At 42.6% G+C, this 16,824-nt stretch overlaps 2 protein-coding genes across 4 annotated transcripts in view; both read left to right on the forward strand.

Moving 5' to 3' along the window:
• Nucleotides 1–2,104, forward strand: part of LOC106583888 (seizure protein 6 homolog) — a 133,766-nt gene extending 131,662 nt beyond the window's left edge. For all 3 annotated transcript variants that reach the window (XM_014168513.3, XM_014168514.3, XM_014168512.3), the window contains one exon: nucleotides 743–2,104. In XM_014168513.3, coding sequence (XP_014023988.1) covers nucleotides 743–772 — 30 coding nt within the window. In that variant the 3' untranslated portion in view covers nucleotides 773–2,104. The remainder of the gene's footprint in view (nucleotides 1–742) is intronic.
• Nucleotides 2,105–7,225: 5,121 nt separating this feature from the next.
• The window catches only part of LOC106583883 (exportin-6), a 78,778-nt gene continuing 69,179 nt past the window's right edge, over nucleotides 7,226–16,824 (forward strand). The window contains exon 1 of the mRNA XM_014168507.3: nucleotides 7,226–7,447. Coding sequence (XP_014023982.1) covers nucleotides 7,226–7,447 — 222 coding nt within the window. The remainder of the gene's footprint in view (nucleotides 7,448–16,824) is intronic.

Raw genomic sequence — 16,824 nt, forward strand, 5'->3', positions numbered from 1 at the left:
TCACTTTGGGGCTAGATTCTATCAGATCTGCGCTAGCCAACATCCGCATAGCGGTTGTTTTGGAAGTCTCTGAGGTGGAACTGCGTTAGAGAGGTCAAATCCACAAGTGGTTCCATGCGTTACCCTATCACAGACTCTGTCATTGGATGCAACGAAACCACACCCAACTTTAAACCCGACAAGTCATGCAGCCGTATTACAAGTTCAAACACTCTAATGTGTGATGTTCTATTGTCTACAACTCGATTAAACTGATAGGCTACAAATCCCCCCATCCAAATTAACATGAAAACCTGCATTAGCCAGTCATTATTTCTATCATGGATAGCCCTGTCTGTGTAACCAACTGGGAATCAAACCAAGGTTATTAGTATAACTAAACCACCAAGTAAAATTGTTCTATCTGTTCTATGTCACTAAGCTAGAGTTTAATGTAGAGCTCATGTACAGGTATATTGTATCAACTTTAATAAATTGACAATTATTTTTTCAACTTTTCACCTTTTGACTAGTATTTAGGAAAATATTCTCTGTAACTTTGCTTTTTATTTGGAAGTTGGAAGTTGCCATGCTATTGACTGTAGGTTAACGAAAAGTGAATACTCTAGTCCATTGCTTATGAATCCTGGAGATTGCATGTCCTAAACTGCTGAGGATATTTTGCTGTAGCATTTAAAACCAACTATTTTCTTCTTCAAATTAATAGTTTTTCGGGTCTGTTGTATTGCTACCTGGTTCCTAGGACACACGGGAGTATGAGGTGTCCATTTGAAGAAGAAACGTCTTGAGAAGAATTAAAACCCACAGATAGATAAAGAGATCTGGAGGAAGAGGGACAACTTTCTTTTTCCTTCAGATGACTTCTTTCACTCCCCTCATCGCCCATCCCGCTATTTCCTCTTCCCTGCCTCTCTCTTTCATTCTCTCTTTATCTTTGAGTTTGTGTCTTTACACCTCACTTTTCTTTTGTGTCTCTCTCTAATTTCCCAGTCGCTCTTTCTGTCAGTGATTGTAGGTTTGCGTCTCCTTGGGCCAGATTCAATCCGACCGTGTTTTGGCCGCTAAGCACATTTTAAAGGCAATGTTCCAGCGCTAGTGGAGACGACATTCACGGTAAATGCTGCATATGTCGGTTCAATTGGAAATTACCTTTAGATGTCAATCGCACTTTAACGTGGATTTTCCACGGCCCAGATTGAATCTAGGCCCTTGTCTTCATCTGTTCATAGTGTGCAGCGATGACTGTCTCCCAGTGGTGTGCTGTTTTCCACAGTCCAACTTTCTGTCTAAAATTAGGATTGGTGCCTTACAGAGGTTAAGTGGTGGATAATATGGAAGAGACATAAAGAGGGAGGGCCAGAGAGGGAGAAAGAGGAAGAGCTGAGATATATTTATGAGGTAAAAAAAAGAAAAGGGAAAGACAGGAAAGCAGACACACTCTCTCATGCTCAGTTGCACACAGTATACACACACAGACACACCGAGAGAGAGCGAAAGAGAGAGAGCGAGAGAGATGCATACACACATTGAATGTAAATAATTGGTGGAATATTGAGGCTCATATATACAGAAAATTCAGTGGCAAAATATAACATTGCATAATGTAATGTATCTTCATGTTTCAACTTCCTTGCCATAGTAAAATGTAAAATTACAAAGACAGCGTTTCATATTGTTCTTTGCCATTTTTGAAGTGTATTTCCACTTGATGTTGAATGACATTGAGAGAAAGGTGAGGACTTGAATGTTGTCACGCTTATAGCACGCAATGGTTGTATATTTTACCGCTTCTGCTGAATCATGTTATGATTATCAACGATTATCATTGTTATCAGTGCAAATTTGAAGTTGTTGTATATGCACAATGTTGAAGAAAATAAGCTAACTTGGCTGCTTGCTGTGATGCAATATTTAACTGATATGCTTTTAGAATTTCTTACCAGTTTATTGTCTGAACAGTAAATCTACTTTAATTAATTGTGCCAATATAGGGGTCCAGGGGACTCTTTTGCATTGTAAAGGTATTATTTACATTATATTTTGTCATGAAGGCATTATTTATTTGCTGAAATTTAAGATTAAATCAAAGTCTGAATGGTGAAAAGAGGTCTTGTCTTCATTAAATACAAATGTTTGTAGTCCTGTGTGGCTCAGTTGGTAGAGCATGGTCCTTGCAATGCCAAGGTTGTGGGTTTGATTCCCACGGGGGACCAGTATGAAAATGTATGCACTCACTACTGTAAATCGCTCTGGATAAAAGCATCTGCTATATTCTTTAAAAAATTGTTATAGCTTTTAAAGTCTATTGTGCATGTACAGAAGACTGAATGCCCAAGACAAAATATCAGATTACCAATTTAATCGGTTAATCAGATTGAGGAACAAATTGAGTTGACCAACCCTTTAAGCCTGTCAACCATATTTACTGACATAGGAGATAAGGGTGACAGCACATACTAATTTATACAAAAACACCAATCAAACACAGAGTGGGAAGGAGAAATGTAGTTACACATAAATATGGTGAGGAATGTGTCACACAGCAAAATAAACCCAAAACACTGTTTTGGTTCTGTAAATAACCAAATAACAGTAAACGAACAATTCTAGCATGGGATGCCTGTGCAAATTGGTATCATTTTCATTGTGTTGGCCTATTTCCAGATAGTCAAAAGGATGTGGAATCACAACCATGTCGAGTTCATGTACAGCAATTGCAAAATGGATTTAGTCTTAAAGGGGACTGTGACACATTTACTGTATACATTCATTGCAAGTGACAACAGGGTGAAATTAAACAAAATAGTTCAAACAGAGAATGTAAATGAGGCTCAGGTTCAAAACCTATTGCCCGTGGAGAGTTTAAAAGAGAGAATGTCAACTGCTCAGAGAAGACCCTCAGACTGCCAGTATTTCTGTTCTCTCTTGCCTGACCTTCAGCTAGCGAGGTATGTTGTCTTTGGCTCCGCAATTTTTCAATATAAAACCGTGGTGCCTGAGAGCTGTGACTGCGCCAAGGGCTAACATATTGTGCGTTGTCTCTTCGTACGCAGGGCAAATAAAAATCCAACAAGCAGACCTCCAGTTGTGGCAGTGTCCTCATTAAATTACCCAACGCAGAACGAACCATGCTACAAACTGGTGCCAAGACCTGCCGACTGGTCAGCTCAAGCCGACCACTGGAGCTGTGCATGTGGATGAGGTGCACGATCTGCGCATGCGCACTTGTTGATGGTTTGCTATAAGTGAATATATACTGTAAATAATGAAGGTGAATGTAGCATATTCACCTGATAAGTGTATTTGTGCTTATTTGTATGTTTTGGAGGAATTTGTTTATTGCAACAACAAAAAAATATTTGAATGCCGAGAATTACGTTGAGCCATGGAAGACTCTCAAGTCCATAAAACGAGTTATGCTGGGGATTTTAGTGTGGGTAGAGGGAGGGGTGTCCTTGCATTTACACCATTTGTACAGTCAGCTCCTGGGAGTAGAGTGTTTGCTAGTCCTGAGTTTACAAGCACTGGGAGGGGTAGGCTGTTTACTCCACCTGACCAGGGTACCCCACCTCTGTTTTTTGATGTACCATCATCCCCAGTCCTCAGTAATAATGGGACACCTCCGAGTCAGCTTAGTGACCTTATTAAACAGATTGGTTCAGAGATAGGAGAATCTATCAGAGCAAGTTTACTGCAGCCTGGGGCTTCAAGTCTTTTTCCTGCCCATCCCCCTCACAAACCCAAGCAGTTTCCCCTGCCTGAGCAATGTGGGTCAACTTTTATTGATGCGTCCAAGCTGAATCTGGTTGTGAAGTCAAATATTAGTGCTCCACCTTTCTTTAGGGTGGATGGCTCAGATAAGTACTCTGTCCTGGAGTGGGAGGAGCTAATGGGAGTCTACCTAGAGATGAGGGGTTACACTGGGTCTGAGCATGTTGGGGAGGTGATGTCTAGGCTCATGGGGAGGGCAAGGGATGTGACCAAAGTCTGGATGTGTAACAACGCTGTTGTCACATATGTTAAGGCAGTGTTCAGTGTTCTCAAGCAACACTTTGGGGATACTGTCTGCTCAGGTATGCCATTAGCTGATTTCTATTCAATCAAACCATATGCTAAAGAGGGTCCACTAGATTTCTGGATTAGGCTTAACAAAGCTGCAGAGGCAGCTGAACAGTACCTTGTAAGCGAGGGTAAGACCTTGCCCAATCAGTGCTCAGAGTTGGCAGTCATGTTCGTACACAACTGTCCTGATAAAGAGTTAACCCAAGTGTTCAAAGCAAACCCCTTCTTGACTGGACAGCCAGTGAGGTACAGGATTGTTTGGATGAACTTTTAAGGGAGTATAAAGCATGTAGAATACAACTTTCACAGCAGGTGGTTGCCGTCTTTGACTCCCCCCAGGAGGAAGGGGATCCTGTGAGTAGGCCAAATGTGTCATTTATTTCTCGATGTGGCCGTGAACCAGAACAGGCCCCACCTGTATCTGAGGGTGGGACATTAGAGAAAGTTTTGAGTATGTTAGAGAAGGCTCTTGTCAGCAATACTCAGTCTGTGAACAGAGGGCCCCATAAAACAGTTCCCCAAACGTCAGCGTGAGTGCGCTGTCTGTGAAAGCTCACTGTCAGAAGCACCTGTGTTTCAAGTGCTTCTCTCCTGGCCACATGAGCTTTGACTGTAGTGAGACTGGGCAGCGAAGGAGCCCTGGATTTGGACAGACCGGCAGGTCTCAGGAAAACTAGAAAGCCTCCATTCTAAGGAGGGCAATGTGGGGCAGTCTCATTTTTCCTCCACTGATGATGATATCCAAACTGTTTATTCTTATTTTTGTGAGTCAGTACCCAAGAACAACACGGTAATTTTTCAGAACACAATGAAAATTACTCAGAATGACAGTTTGTTTTACACCACCGTGCTATACAGGATAAGGTTGAGCTGAGGGGGATGTTAGAGAGTGGGTCCATGGCTACTACTCTGCGCGCAGATATTGTACTGCGGTTGAGGGCGGCAAGAGTGGTAGAGGGGAACTTTCTAGCTCCTTCAGACATCATCCTGGTGGGTTGTGGTGGGACGCAAACAAGCCCAGTGGGGCATGTGTGACTTAAAAATGTAGCTTTATGGCTTCAGTTATGTAGTCCCAGTGCTTATTGTAGATGGGCAGGTTGATGAACTCATTGTGGGCACTAACGTGTTGAAGTCTCTGATTAGACAGTTCAAATCAAATGACAGCTACTGGTGGGTGGTCCTTCTGGCCAGTGTGATGACAGCCATTTCCTGCGTCTTCTATCAAATCTGAAGAGATGGAGAGGAGACTCCATCCAGTTAAAGTGGGCACCATTAAGTTGAAGAGAGCAGTAACGCTCCAACCCATGAGTGAGCATCTGGTGTGGGGCCGCCTACCCCCAAAGTCAAAACTCTCTGTGGGCAGTACTGTTGTTGTCGAGCTCAGCACATCTTGTTGTGTGAATCGACACATATTAGTAGGGAGAGTAGTAACGCCTCTGTGTGGGGATGGATGGCTCCCTGTGAAGATTTTTAATCCAACAACATCGCCAGTTACCCTGAGATGAAATGCTAAAGTGGCGGATGTGTACCCTTGCATTGCATTGGAGGATTTTGATGATGTCAAGCAGCAAGCAGCTTACCAGAACGTGGCAAAAGTACACTGTGACAGCTCACATGCCAGTCTGACAGCTAAGAGTTCAGTTGGTGGCAGTGTAGTTAATGGCAACAGTACACTGAGCAATCTTGGACTTCAAGGCATGTCTGTTGAGGAGTGTCCAGTTTCACAGTTCTGGAAAGACAAACTTGTCAGTTTAATTGAGAAGTATGACACAGTGTTTTCTGGACATAGCCTAGACAATGTGGCGAGGCAAAAGAGTTCTGATGACCGCCCATTTTGATTACTTTATCGTAGGCTTTCCCCAGCTCATTACCAAAAACTCAAGGAAATCGTCAGAAAATCCAGCAGCGAGTATGCCTCTCTATTGGTGCTGGTATGGAAAAAGAACGGGGACTTGCGTCTATGTACTGACTTTAGGTGGTTAAATGCCCGCACAGTAAAGGATCCTCATCCTCTGCCTCATCAGGCTGATGTACTGGCTGCGCTGGGAGGTAATGCCTTCTTCAGCACAATGGATTTGACGTTAGGGTACGTGCCACTGCATGAAGAGGATAAGAAATACACTCCCTTTTCCTCTCCTTTAGGTCTGCATGAGTACAGTCATTTACCTCAGGGCCTTTGCAACAGCCCAGCTACTTTTATGAGAATGATGCTGACCATCTTTGGTGATCAAAACTTTCTGTCTCCTTTGCTATTTGGATGATCTGATGGTTTTTGCTAAGACGGAGGAAGAGAGTCTGCAGAGACGTGAGATGGTTTTTCAGCGGTTGCAGCAGCACAATCTTAAACTGTCTCCGTCTAAGTGCAAGTTTTTGAGGAGGTCTGTTAAGTTTTTGGGCCACATCATTTCTCAGGAGGGTGTAGCCACTGACCCTGCTAAGGTTCAAACCATTTTAAATGTGACTGAGAGTGAGATGATGGAAGCTGATGGTGTCACTCCGTCTCCTAGCAAAATCCGTTCTTTCCTTGGTATAGTAGTATACTATCAACACTACATTGAGAATTGTTCCATGGTTGCTAGGCCATTGTTTCAGCTAACTACAGGTCAGAAGTAGCCTCGGAGAGGCAAGGGTAGAAAGAGGCCTAGTCCCTCTCGCAGACTCACTGCTGCAGACTGGACTGCCGAATGTCAACTCGCTTTTGAAGCTTTGAAAGCAGCACTAGGCACTGCTGGCTCATCCATATTTTTCTCAGCCATTTTTACTTTCTGTTGATGCATCTACTAGTGGTTTGGGAGCTATACTATCCCAAGTCTAAGATGGGAAGGCCATAACCAGGCCAATAGCTTTTGCTAGTAAATCTCTTAATCATGCACAAACCAAGTATCCTGCTCACCAACTGGAATGTCTAGCCATGAAATGGGCCATTCATGATAAATTCAGCCATTGGCTGCGAAGGCATAAGTTTACTGTGTGGACCGACAACAATCCACTCAAGAATATTCTTACAAAGCCGAGACTTGATGCATGCGAGCAGAGATGGGTTGCGAAGCTGGCACCCTTTGATTTTGATATCCAGTACGTACCAGGGCCAAAGAATGTTGTTGCTGATGCTTTGAGCAGAGAGCCATTTGTCCGCTCCAAAGTTCTGCACCGACTGACAAGAATGCCATATGATCTCCTGCTGGAGGAAGCCAGAGGTCTTCGAGTGGATGATGTTCAAGACATGTTACGCCTCTCCTGTGAGCAGCTCGAGGCCGACTGTAGAACGTCTATGGCTCCTGAGAGTGAGTTGAGTAGAGCTGGAGACGATGTCAGTGGGTTGGTTTCCTGTGAAGAGGTGTCTGCTGTCCTCCATGCCCACCGCCGATGGGATGATGGTGCCAGAGTGAGGGCCGTTTCACATGTGCAGCACTTTGAGAAATTGATGTCCATGGGTCAGAGCCCATTACCTGTGCTTACACACAAGGAGCTGTATGATAACCGGTCACTGGATCCTGTCATCAGCAGAGTCATGTTCTTTGTAGATAGAGGCTGACGCCCATCTAGGAGTGTCACGTCCTGACCAGTAAAGGGGTCATTTTGTTATTTTAGTTGGTCAGGACGTGGCAGGAGTGTGTTTGTTTTGTGTTGTTGGGTTTTTTGGGTTAGTTCTATGTTATGTATTTCTATGTTTGATTTTCTAGTATTTCTATGTTCAGGGTTTTGGCTTGGCCTTCAATTGAAGGCAGCTGTTCTTCGTTGCCTTTAATTGGAGGCCATATTTAAGTGGGTTTATTTTCTCTTGTGTTTGTGGGTGGTTGTCTCCATGTATAGTTAGGTTACATTACAGGACTGTCGTTCATGGTCTTGTTTTGTTTCAGTGATCACGTTTAAATAAAAGTATAAGTATGGACACTTACCACGCTGCGTATTGGTCCGATATTTCTTCCTCCTCAGAAGATGAAACTTATGACAAGGAGAGAGTGAGTCCTTGAAGCTAAAGAAACAGTTTACACTCTCAGACAGTGGGGGAAACTCACCATCCGGTTAGGGATTCTGTATCATGTCTCAAAACACCCAATGAGTAAGAAGAAAATATTCCAGTATGTCATACCTGTGTCTTTGAGAGGCCTCGTGTTGAAGGGAGTTCATGATGATGCTGGTCATCAGGGTCAGCAACGCACATTGTGGCTCATGAGACAGCGGTTAAACTGGGAATCTATGGAAAAGGATGTCAAGGAATACGTGGCCCACTGTAAGAGATGTGTGTTGAGTAAAGCACCTGAGCCTGAAGCAAGAGCTCCACTCGTTTCCATTGTGACAACGGAACCTTTAGAACTTGTGTGTATTGATTTCTGGACTGCAGAAGATTCAAACAATTCTATTGATGTGTTAATAGTAACTGATCACTTTACTAAGCTGGCATGTGCATATCCATGTCCAAACCAGTATGCTAAGACTGTTGCTTGTGTTCTCTGGAACAATTTATTCTGCATTTATGGGTTCACTGATTGTATCCATTCTGACAGGGGTGCTAACTTTGAGAGTTCACTTATTGCACAATTACTTCAGTTTGGTGTTGAAAAGTCCCACACCACACCTTACCATCCCATGGGTAATGGTCAAGCAGAACGTCTGAATCACACACTGGGTGGTATGATTAGAGCTCTGCCCGCTAGGTCCAAGGCTAAATGGCCTCAGATGTTGAACACATTGAAATTCTCCTATAACTGCACTGTTCACGAGACTACTGGGTTTCCACCCTTCTTCTTGATGTTTGTACGCACCCCTAGGTTGCCGGTAGATGTTATGTTTGAAAGTGTGCCTGTTGGATGGGGACACAGTAGATGTGGATAAGTATGTCCAGTCTCTGGGTGAGGATCTGAGAGAGGCCATGACATTGGCCCAGCAGCATGCCAAAAAGCAACAAAAGAGGCAAGCCGAGGTTTACATTCGGTAGAGAAGGGAGACAGAGTTGTACTTGCTAACAAGGGGGAGAGGGTCAAGAAGAAACTGGCTGATCGCTGGGAGAATGTGGTGTACATAGTTTTTGCGAAGAACAGCTCACTGAACACATATCGTATCCAACACCCTACCAGTGGACGCATCAAAACTGTGCATAGGAACCTGATTATGCCAGCCAACTTTCTGCCTTTGCCTTCTTGGAAGGAACCTGAGCGTCACGGATCTGTATCGAGTGGTGACGTGATCTCTGTGATGTCTGCAGAGTCCAGCTAAATGGATGGGAGTGACGGGGTAGCACTGGGTAGCAGGCCTTCCTGAGTCTTCTGGGAGGATACTCCAAGAGGATGGTGACGTTCCAGCTGATGGAAGTGAAGTGGAACAACCGTATGAAGTCCCCTTGAGTGAGCTGTGCTCAGCAGAAGTGAACCAGAGCGATATCCCCGAAACCTACAAGAGTTCTGATAGCAAAACTCCATTCAGTGTGGATGATGCTATGACAGATGATGTTAACTTGGTTGAAGACGGTTCGTCAGCGTGGTCTGTGACAATCTACCAGGATTCTGATCAGTCATCTGACACTACTAGTGTTGAGTCTGTAACTGAAAGTGTGCTGGCTCCGGATATGCCGATCTGCAGTACTCCCCATCCTGAGGTTAGACCTCTGAGCACGGTTAGAGCTGTCCGTGACATTCCTGCTAGGTTTTTGAGTGAGGGTGTTCGGACTAGAGTAGGTAGACTTATTAAGCCAGTGAATAGGCTAATCCAAACTATGTCTACACAAAAAATAAAACAGTTCATGGTATTTCAGTGACGGTAGGATATTGCCTACCCTTTATATATATATATATATATATATATATATATATATATATATATATATATATATATATATATATATATATATATATATATATATATGTGTAGTAATCTAAGTGTGTCTTAGAATGATTTATTGGTTTGTGTAATATATTCGACAATTCATGTAACTTTGTGTGTAGTCCATCAGCAGAAAATGTATATGGCATTTTTTTGTACACAGTTGAATAAGGGATTAGCTACCCCTTATTTTTCCTAATCCCTCACGGGATAGCTTTTCAGCTGGTCGACCATTTTTGGGTCTAGAATTAAGGGACAACACTGGGTTACTCTGTCGCTGTCACAGTATCCACAGAAAATGGTGCCCCTCCTCGGCCGGGCGGCGCTCGGCGGTCGTCGTCGCCGGTCTACTAGCTGCCACCGATCTATGTTTCTGTGTTCGTTGTGTTTTGTCTGTCTAAGTCCGCACCTGTTTTCGTTTCTGTCATTAGTGGGGGGGGGGGGGGGGGGGTGTATTTAGTTTGTTCCTGTGGGTGTTGTGTGTTGTGTGGGATTATTTTTGATTGTCAGCGGGCAGTGTGGTTGTACTTTGTATGTTGCTCCAGCATTTTATTATTTGGAGTATCGATTTAAGCCGGGCTGCGCCCCGTGCGTATTTTCGCCTCTTCATCTGGATTACCCGTTTCCCTTTTGGGGTTTTCTGCGATCTCTGTGTTGTTGATACACCTAGCGTGTTGAGTGCCATTAAACTTCGGCCTACTGAACTATCACATCTTGCATTTGACTCTGCTCCTTCCTCCTGCCCTACATACCCGTGACAGTCGCCCTGTGGGTGTGACATGCTTCTTATTTTTTTCTTTGCTTCGTTACCTTCGAGGTAATGTGTTTTGAATTGTGCCGATAAGAATGTAGCAGTGTGATGTTGTTCCCCTAGATTATGCACCAAGTTGCACACAAGGACCAGTTCAAATAGGCCAGGTCAAGAGGGGATGTTAATAATTTTATTAAAATAATTCAGTGTTTTTTTTATTTAATTACAGCTGCATAGCTAATGTTATTTTTTGTGTACAAACACTTTTTCATATCTCTGTTGTAAATACACTTGATTGTAAAAGTTTTGTATATTTTGGTTTGGTACATAGTGGGTTATCTGTATTTCTGTACCCCCCCTATTGTTCTCTCTTGCCTGACCTTCAGCTAGCGAGGTATGTTGTCCTTGGCACTGCAATTTTTTATATAAAACTGTGGTGCCTGAGAGCTGTGACTGCGCCAAGGGCTAACATATTTTGTGTTGTCTCTTCGTGCGCAGGGCAAATAAAAATCCAACAAGCAGACCTCCAGTTGTGGCAGTGTCCTCATTAAATTACCCAACGCAGAACGAACCATACTACACAGACAATAGACTTTACAAATGACATGCCTTTAAAAACATTAACATGTAGTGTGCGTACGTGCAGCTCAATCAAATCTCAGACACCCAAGATATTGGGAATTAATACTACCACTTAGAGACAGAAAGTTGTGTTAGAGGTTTATCAGATGAAGAAATCATAAGCTTTATGAAAACTGAATCAGAGGAACAGCGTGTAACTGGAGATGTTGACGTCGAAATAAGCGAGGATACACTGAAATTGGTTTTGTCAGATGAGGCACATTTTGGAGGTTCTGGCATACTGGATGGTTCAGGCATTTGGAGGGTTCAGGCACCTCTATGTTGCTATAAATGTGTATTTTCCTTAATATGTTTTATAATTTTGTATGTGTTTGATGTATTTATGCAGGGCTCATCTGTAAAAGAAGCAGTAGTCTCAGACTTATTAAAAATTTAAAAAATACCACTCCAAATAACGGTGTTTACACTGACTAGTGATGAATGGGAGAGGGTCCATTCAAAGAGAAGTAGTAGGTATTTCAAAAAGTTATCATGGGTAGGCCTATTTGTAGGAAAGATTAAAATCCAATCCTTACTGTGCAGTACATTTTAGATTCAGTTGAAGTCGGAAGTTTACATGCACTTCGGTTGGAGTCATTAAAACTCATTTAAACTATAGTTTTGGCAAGTCAGTTAGGACATCTACTTTGTGCATGACACAAGTAATTTTTCCAACAATTGTTTAAAGATAGATCATTTCACTTAAAATTCACTGTATCACAATTCCAGTGGGTCAGAAGTTTACATACACTAAGTTGACTGTGCCTTTAAACAGCTTGGAAAATTCCAGAAAATTATGTCATGGCTTTAGAAGCTTCTGATAGGCTAATTGCCATTATTTTAGTCAATTGGAGGTGTACCTGTGGATGTATTTCAAGGCCTACCTTCAAACTCAGTGCCTCTTTGCTTGACATCATGGGAAAATCAAAAGAAATCAGCCAAAAATTGTAGACCTCCACAAGTCTGGTTCACCTTTGGGATCTATTTCCAAATGCCTGAAGGTACCACGTTCATCTGTACAAACAATAGTAAGCAAGTATAAACATCATGGGATCACGCAGCCGTCATACCGCTCAGGAAGAAGACGCGTTCTGTTTCCTAGAGATGAACGTAAAAGTGCAAATCAATCCCAGAACAACAGCAAAGGACCTTGTGAAGATGCTGGAGGAAACAGGTACAAAAGTATCTATATCCACAGTAAAATGAGTCCTATATCAACATAACCTGAAAGGCTGCTCAGCAAGAAAGAAGCCACTGCTCCAAAAACGCCATTAAAAAAGCCAGACTACGGTTTGCAACTGCACATGGGGACAAAGATTGTACTTTTTGGAAAAATGTCCTGTGGTCTAATGAAACAAAAATAGAACTGTTTGGTCATAATGACCATCGTTATGTTTGGAGGGAAAAGGGGAAGGCTTGCAAGCCGAAGAACACCATCCCAACCGTGAAGCACGGGGGTGGCAGTATCATGTTGTGGGGGTGCTTTGCTGCAGGAGGGACTGGTGCACTTCACATAATAGATGGCATCATGAGACAGGAAAATGATGTGGATATATTGAAGCAACATCTCAAGACATCAGACAGGAAGTTAAAGCTTGGTCGCAAATTAGTCTTCCAAATGGACAATGACCCCAAGCATACTTTCAAAGTTGTGGCAATATGGCTTAAGGACAACAAAGTCAAGGTAATGGAGTGGCCATCACAAGGCCCTGACCTCAGTCCTGTAGAACATTTGTGGGCAGAACTGAAAAAGCGTGTGTGAGCGAGGCCTACAAACCTGACTCAGTTACACCAGCTCTGTCAGGAGGAATAGGCCAAAATTCACCCAACTTATTGTGGGAAGTTTCTGGAAGGCTACCCAAAACGTTTGACCCAAGTTAAACATTTTAAAGGCAATGCTACCAAATAATAATTGAGTGTATGTAAACCTCTGACCCACTGGAAATGTGATGGAAGAAATAAAAGCTGAAATAAATCATTCTCTCTACTATTATTCTGACATTTCACATTCTTAAAATAAAGTTGCGATCCTAAGTGACCTAAGACAGGGCATTTTTATTTGGATTAAATGTCATGAATGGTCAAAAACTGAGTTTAAATGTATTTGGCTAGGTGCATGTCAACTTCCGACTTCAACTGTATCATACATTTTCAGTAGCTCAGAAATGGATATACAAAAACTATATCTTAAAATAAATGGATACTGTGGCCAGTCTTCATGCGAGCTAAAATTATTTATTGTTCTGGAATGCACTAGATTTCCATGTCTCATATTCAGGCAATATCATAACTTCAGATAAAGATGGCATAAAGAACAATTTGAGCTCCAGAGAGGGAGCAACTTTTTTTATTTATTTAACAAGGCAAGTCAGTTAAGAACAAATTCTTATTTACAATGACAGGCTTCCCCGGCCAAGCCATAACCCAGATGACGCTGGGCCAATTGTACACCGCCCTATGGGACTCCCAATCACGGCTGATTGTGATACAGCCTCTAGTCAGTACGCCTCTAGCACTGAGATGCAGTGCCTTAGACCGCTGTGCCACTCGGGAGCCCCCCCAAATTGCATTGTCATTACATAATACTGCCCTATAGAAGATGCACAGGGAATTAATTGCCAATGCCGACCTCCGATACTTGGCCACTCAGAACAGAAGTGGCATTGGAGTAGATTTTTATTTAACAACGCACAAATAACTTTGGGGATTCTGATGAAATCAAGTCACTACAATTAATGAAAGAAAAACTTGAAAATGAACAAAATACGGTTATCAAGGTGTTCATTCATGTTTTAGTAATATGACCAAGCACAGTGCAGCATTTGCTAAGTCCTGTGGAGCAGAACTATTGTCAATATGAATAGTCAAGCAGGAAAGTTGAACAGCCATTCTAAAAGTGAACCATGCAATTCAATGAATGAACTGCAGTGCAGATTATTTGAGAACTGGGCAATGAGGAAGTTCTGAAAGAAACGCAATCACCTTTCATTGAGCGTTTCATTGAAATACAGACACAAAGGATCAAATAAAATAGTATCAGTTAGTGTCCAATGCACAGATCAAAACATATACTTTAAGAAAGGGCTGTTGGACACATTTTTCAAAAACGTTCTCCTTGTAATACTAATTTGGTCTGACCTTTTGGCAGGAGATTTACAGAGGTTTTCACAGGCAAGGTTTTCACAGGGCTTCACAGGCAAGGATATTGCTGCCAGTAAGATTGCACCTAAATCAACCATTTATCGGATCATCAAGAACTTCAAGGAGAGCGGTTCAATTGTTGTGAAGAAGGCTTCAGGGCGCCCAAGAAAGTCCAGCAAGCGCCAGGACTGTCTCCTAAAGTTGATTCAGCTGCGGGATTGGAGCACCACCAGTACAGAGCTTGCTCAGGAATGGCAGCAGGCAGGTGTGAGTGCATCTGCACGCACAGTGAGGCGAAGACTTTTGGAGGATGGCCTGGTGTCAAGAAGGGCAGCAAAGAAGTCACTTCTCTTCAGGAAAAACATCAGGGACAGTGATATTCTGCAAACGGTACAAGGATTGGACTGCTGAGGACTGGGGTAAAGTCATTTTCTCTGATGAATCCCCTTTCCGATTGTTTGGGGCAAAAAGCTTGTCCGGAGAAGACAAGGTGAGCGCTACCATCAGTCCTGTGTCATGCCAACAGTAAAGCATCCTGAGACCATTCATGTGTGAGGTTGCTTCTCAGCCAAGGGAGTGGGCTCACTCACAATTTTGCTTAAGAACACAGCCATGAATAAAGAATGGTACCAACACATCCTCCGAGAGCAACCTCTCCCAACCATCCAGGAACAGTTTGGTGATGAACAATGCCGTTTCCAGCATGATGGAGCACCTTGCCATAAGGCAAAAGTGATAACTAAGTGGCTCGGGGAAAAAAACATTGATATTTTGGGTCCATGGCCAGGAAACTAGCTAACGTTAGCTAGCTAACAGTACACTTGAAATGAAACCACTTTCTGTTAAAATTAGAAACGTGTAATATCTGAAAATGTAGCTAGCTAGACTGTCTTACCAGTATAAATCATGGTTGGATGCGTCTCCTGTCTGATGCCATGCATGGTTGCCCTTAGTTTGACGATGTAATCCAGACTGGTGTTTTCTCCATCTCCTTAGCTATCATACTCGAATTCCACTGATTTCAAAACTCGGTCCTCCAGAAAGTGGAGAGCATATGCAACCGATGTGAAATGGCTAGTTAGTTAGCGGTGGTGCGCGCTAATAGCGTTTCAATCGGTGACGTCACTCGCTCTGAGACCTGAAGTGGTTGTTCCCCTTGTGTTGCAAGAGCCGCGGCTTTTGTGGCGCGATGGGTAACGATGCTTCGTGGGTGTCAGTTGTTGATGTGTGCAAGGGTCCCTGGTTCGAGCCCAGGTTGGGGCGAAGAGAGGGACGGAACCTACACTGTTACACATACACATAATGTTAGCTAGCGAGCCAGCTAGCTAACAGTACACTTTAACTTGACATTAGGTTTATGCAGTTTTACTACGTGATACATTATTTTTAAAGAGACGCTTTTGACACGATTACCTAGACATACTGACCAGCTCCAATAAACAGGCGCATGCTATATGGCAGACCAATCCTCTCTCGGTATGTCCAGCCCACTCATTATCTCAGCCAATCATGGCTAGCAGGAAGGTTGCTCACTTCTGTGGCTAAACCAACTAGGCTCCTAATTTAACCATTTTATTCGTATTTACAGATGGCATACAGGTTTCACATTCGAGAAGGCATTTCTGCCAAAAAACGCATTTTGATAAAAAATTATTTTTATGTTCAAACGGCTCTCCTGTGAAATCGTGACTTGCGACATACGCCTAGTTTCCTGAATCGGGTTACATTTTAATAAAATCAACAATGTTCATTGAGCTTGTCTAATGCTTTAAGCTTAGGGTTTGATGCCTCGGAGATCTATGTAACCAGAAGGAGGAAAAAAAGCTTAATCTGACCCAACTATTCTCCTGCTCCTGCTGGCTTTTGCAGATTCAGCCATTACTCTCCTAAAGTTGCCGGTAATGGGCTACACAAGGAGTCTGCAACCTTTCTCATGTGGAATGCCAATTTATCTTACCATTTCTACCGATCTGCGTGCCAGTTATGGTTTTCATATGCACATTTTTGTGATACAGTTTAGTTTAATTTATAATAATCTTCATATCTCAAAATCATTGTCATGTGGTTAATCAAAATTCTATCCAATCTAAATCAAAATGACGCAATCCTAAAAAGTAACTTCCATTGCCAACTATGTAAAAATAGCTTACATAAAGCCAACAAATTAAAACATTGCTGCCTGCAGGTAGAAAACATCCTGATTAAATTATATATTTTTAAATCCTATAAATCGCATTGGCTTCACATGGCCTGTCTGCAACGAAGTTATCGACTATTAACTTGGGGCCTGCTCAAAGCTTGCGCTAGCGAACTTGCATCATTGTATAAAATATTCCAATTTTCTACTGCTTGAGCTCCTGTTCCTCTTATAGAATATTAGATCAAAAGTATTGTGGATCTCCTGCACGTAAATATAAACAGTACCAGCA

Source organism: Salmo salar, chromosome 23, assembly GCF_965601325.2.
Source record: "Salmo salar chromosome 23, fSalSal1, whole genome shotgun sequence".
In the NCBI taxonomy this organism is placed as follows: Eukaryota; Metazoa; Chordata; class Actinopteri; order Salmoniformes; family Salmonidae; genus Salmo; species Salmo salar.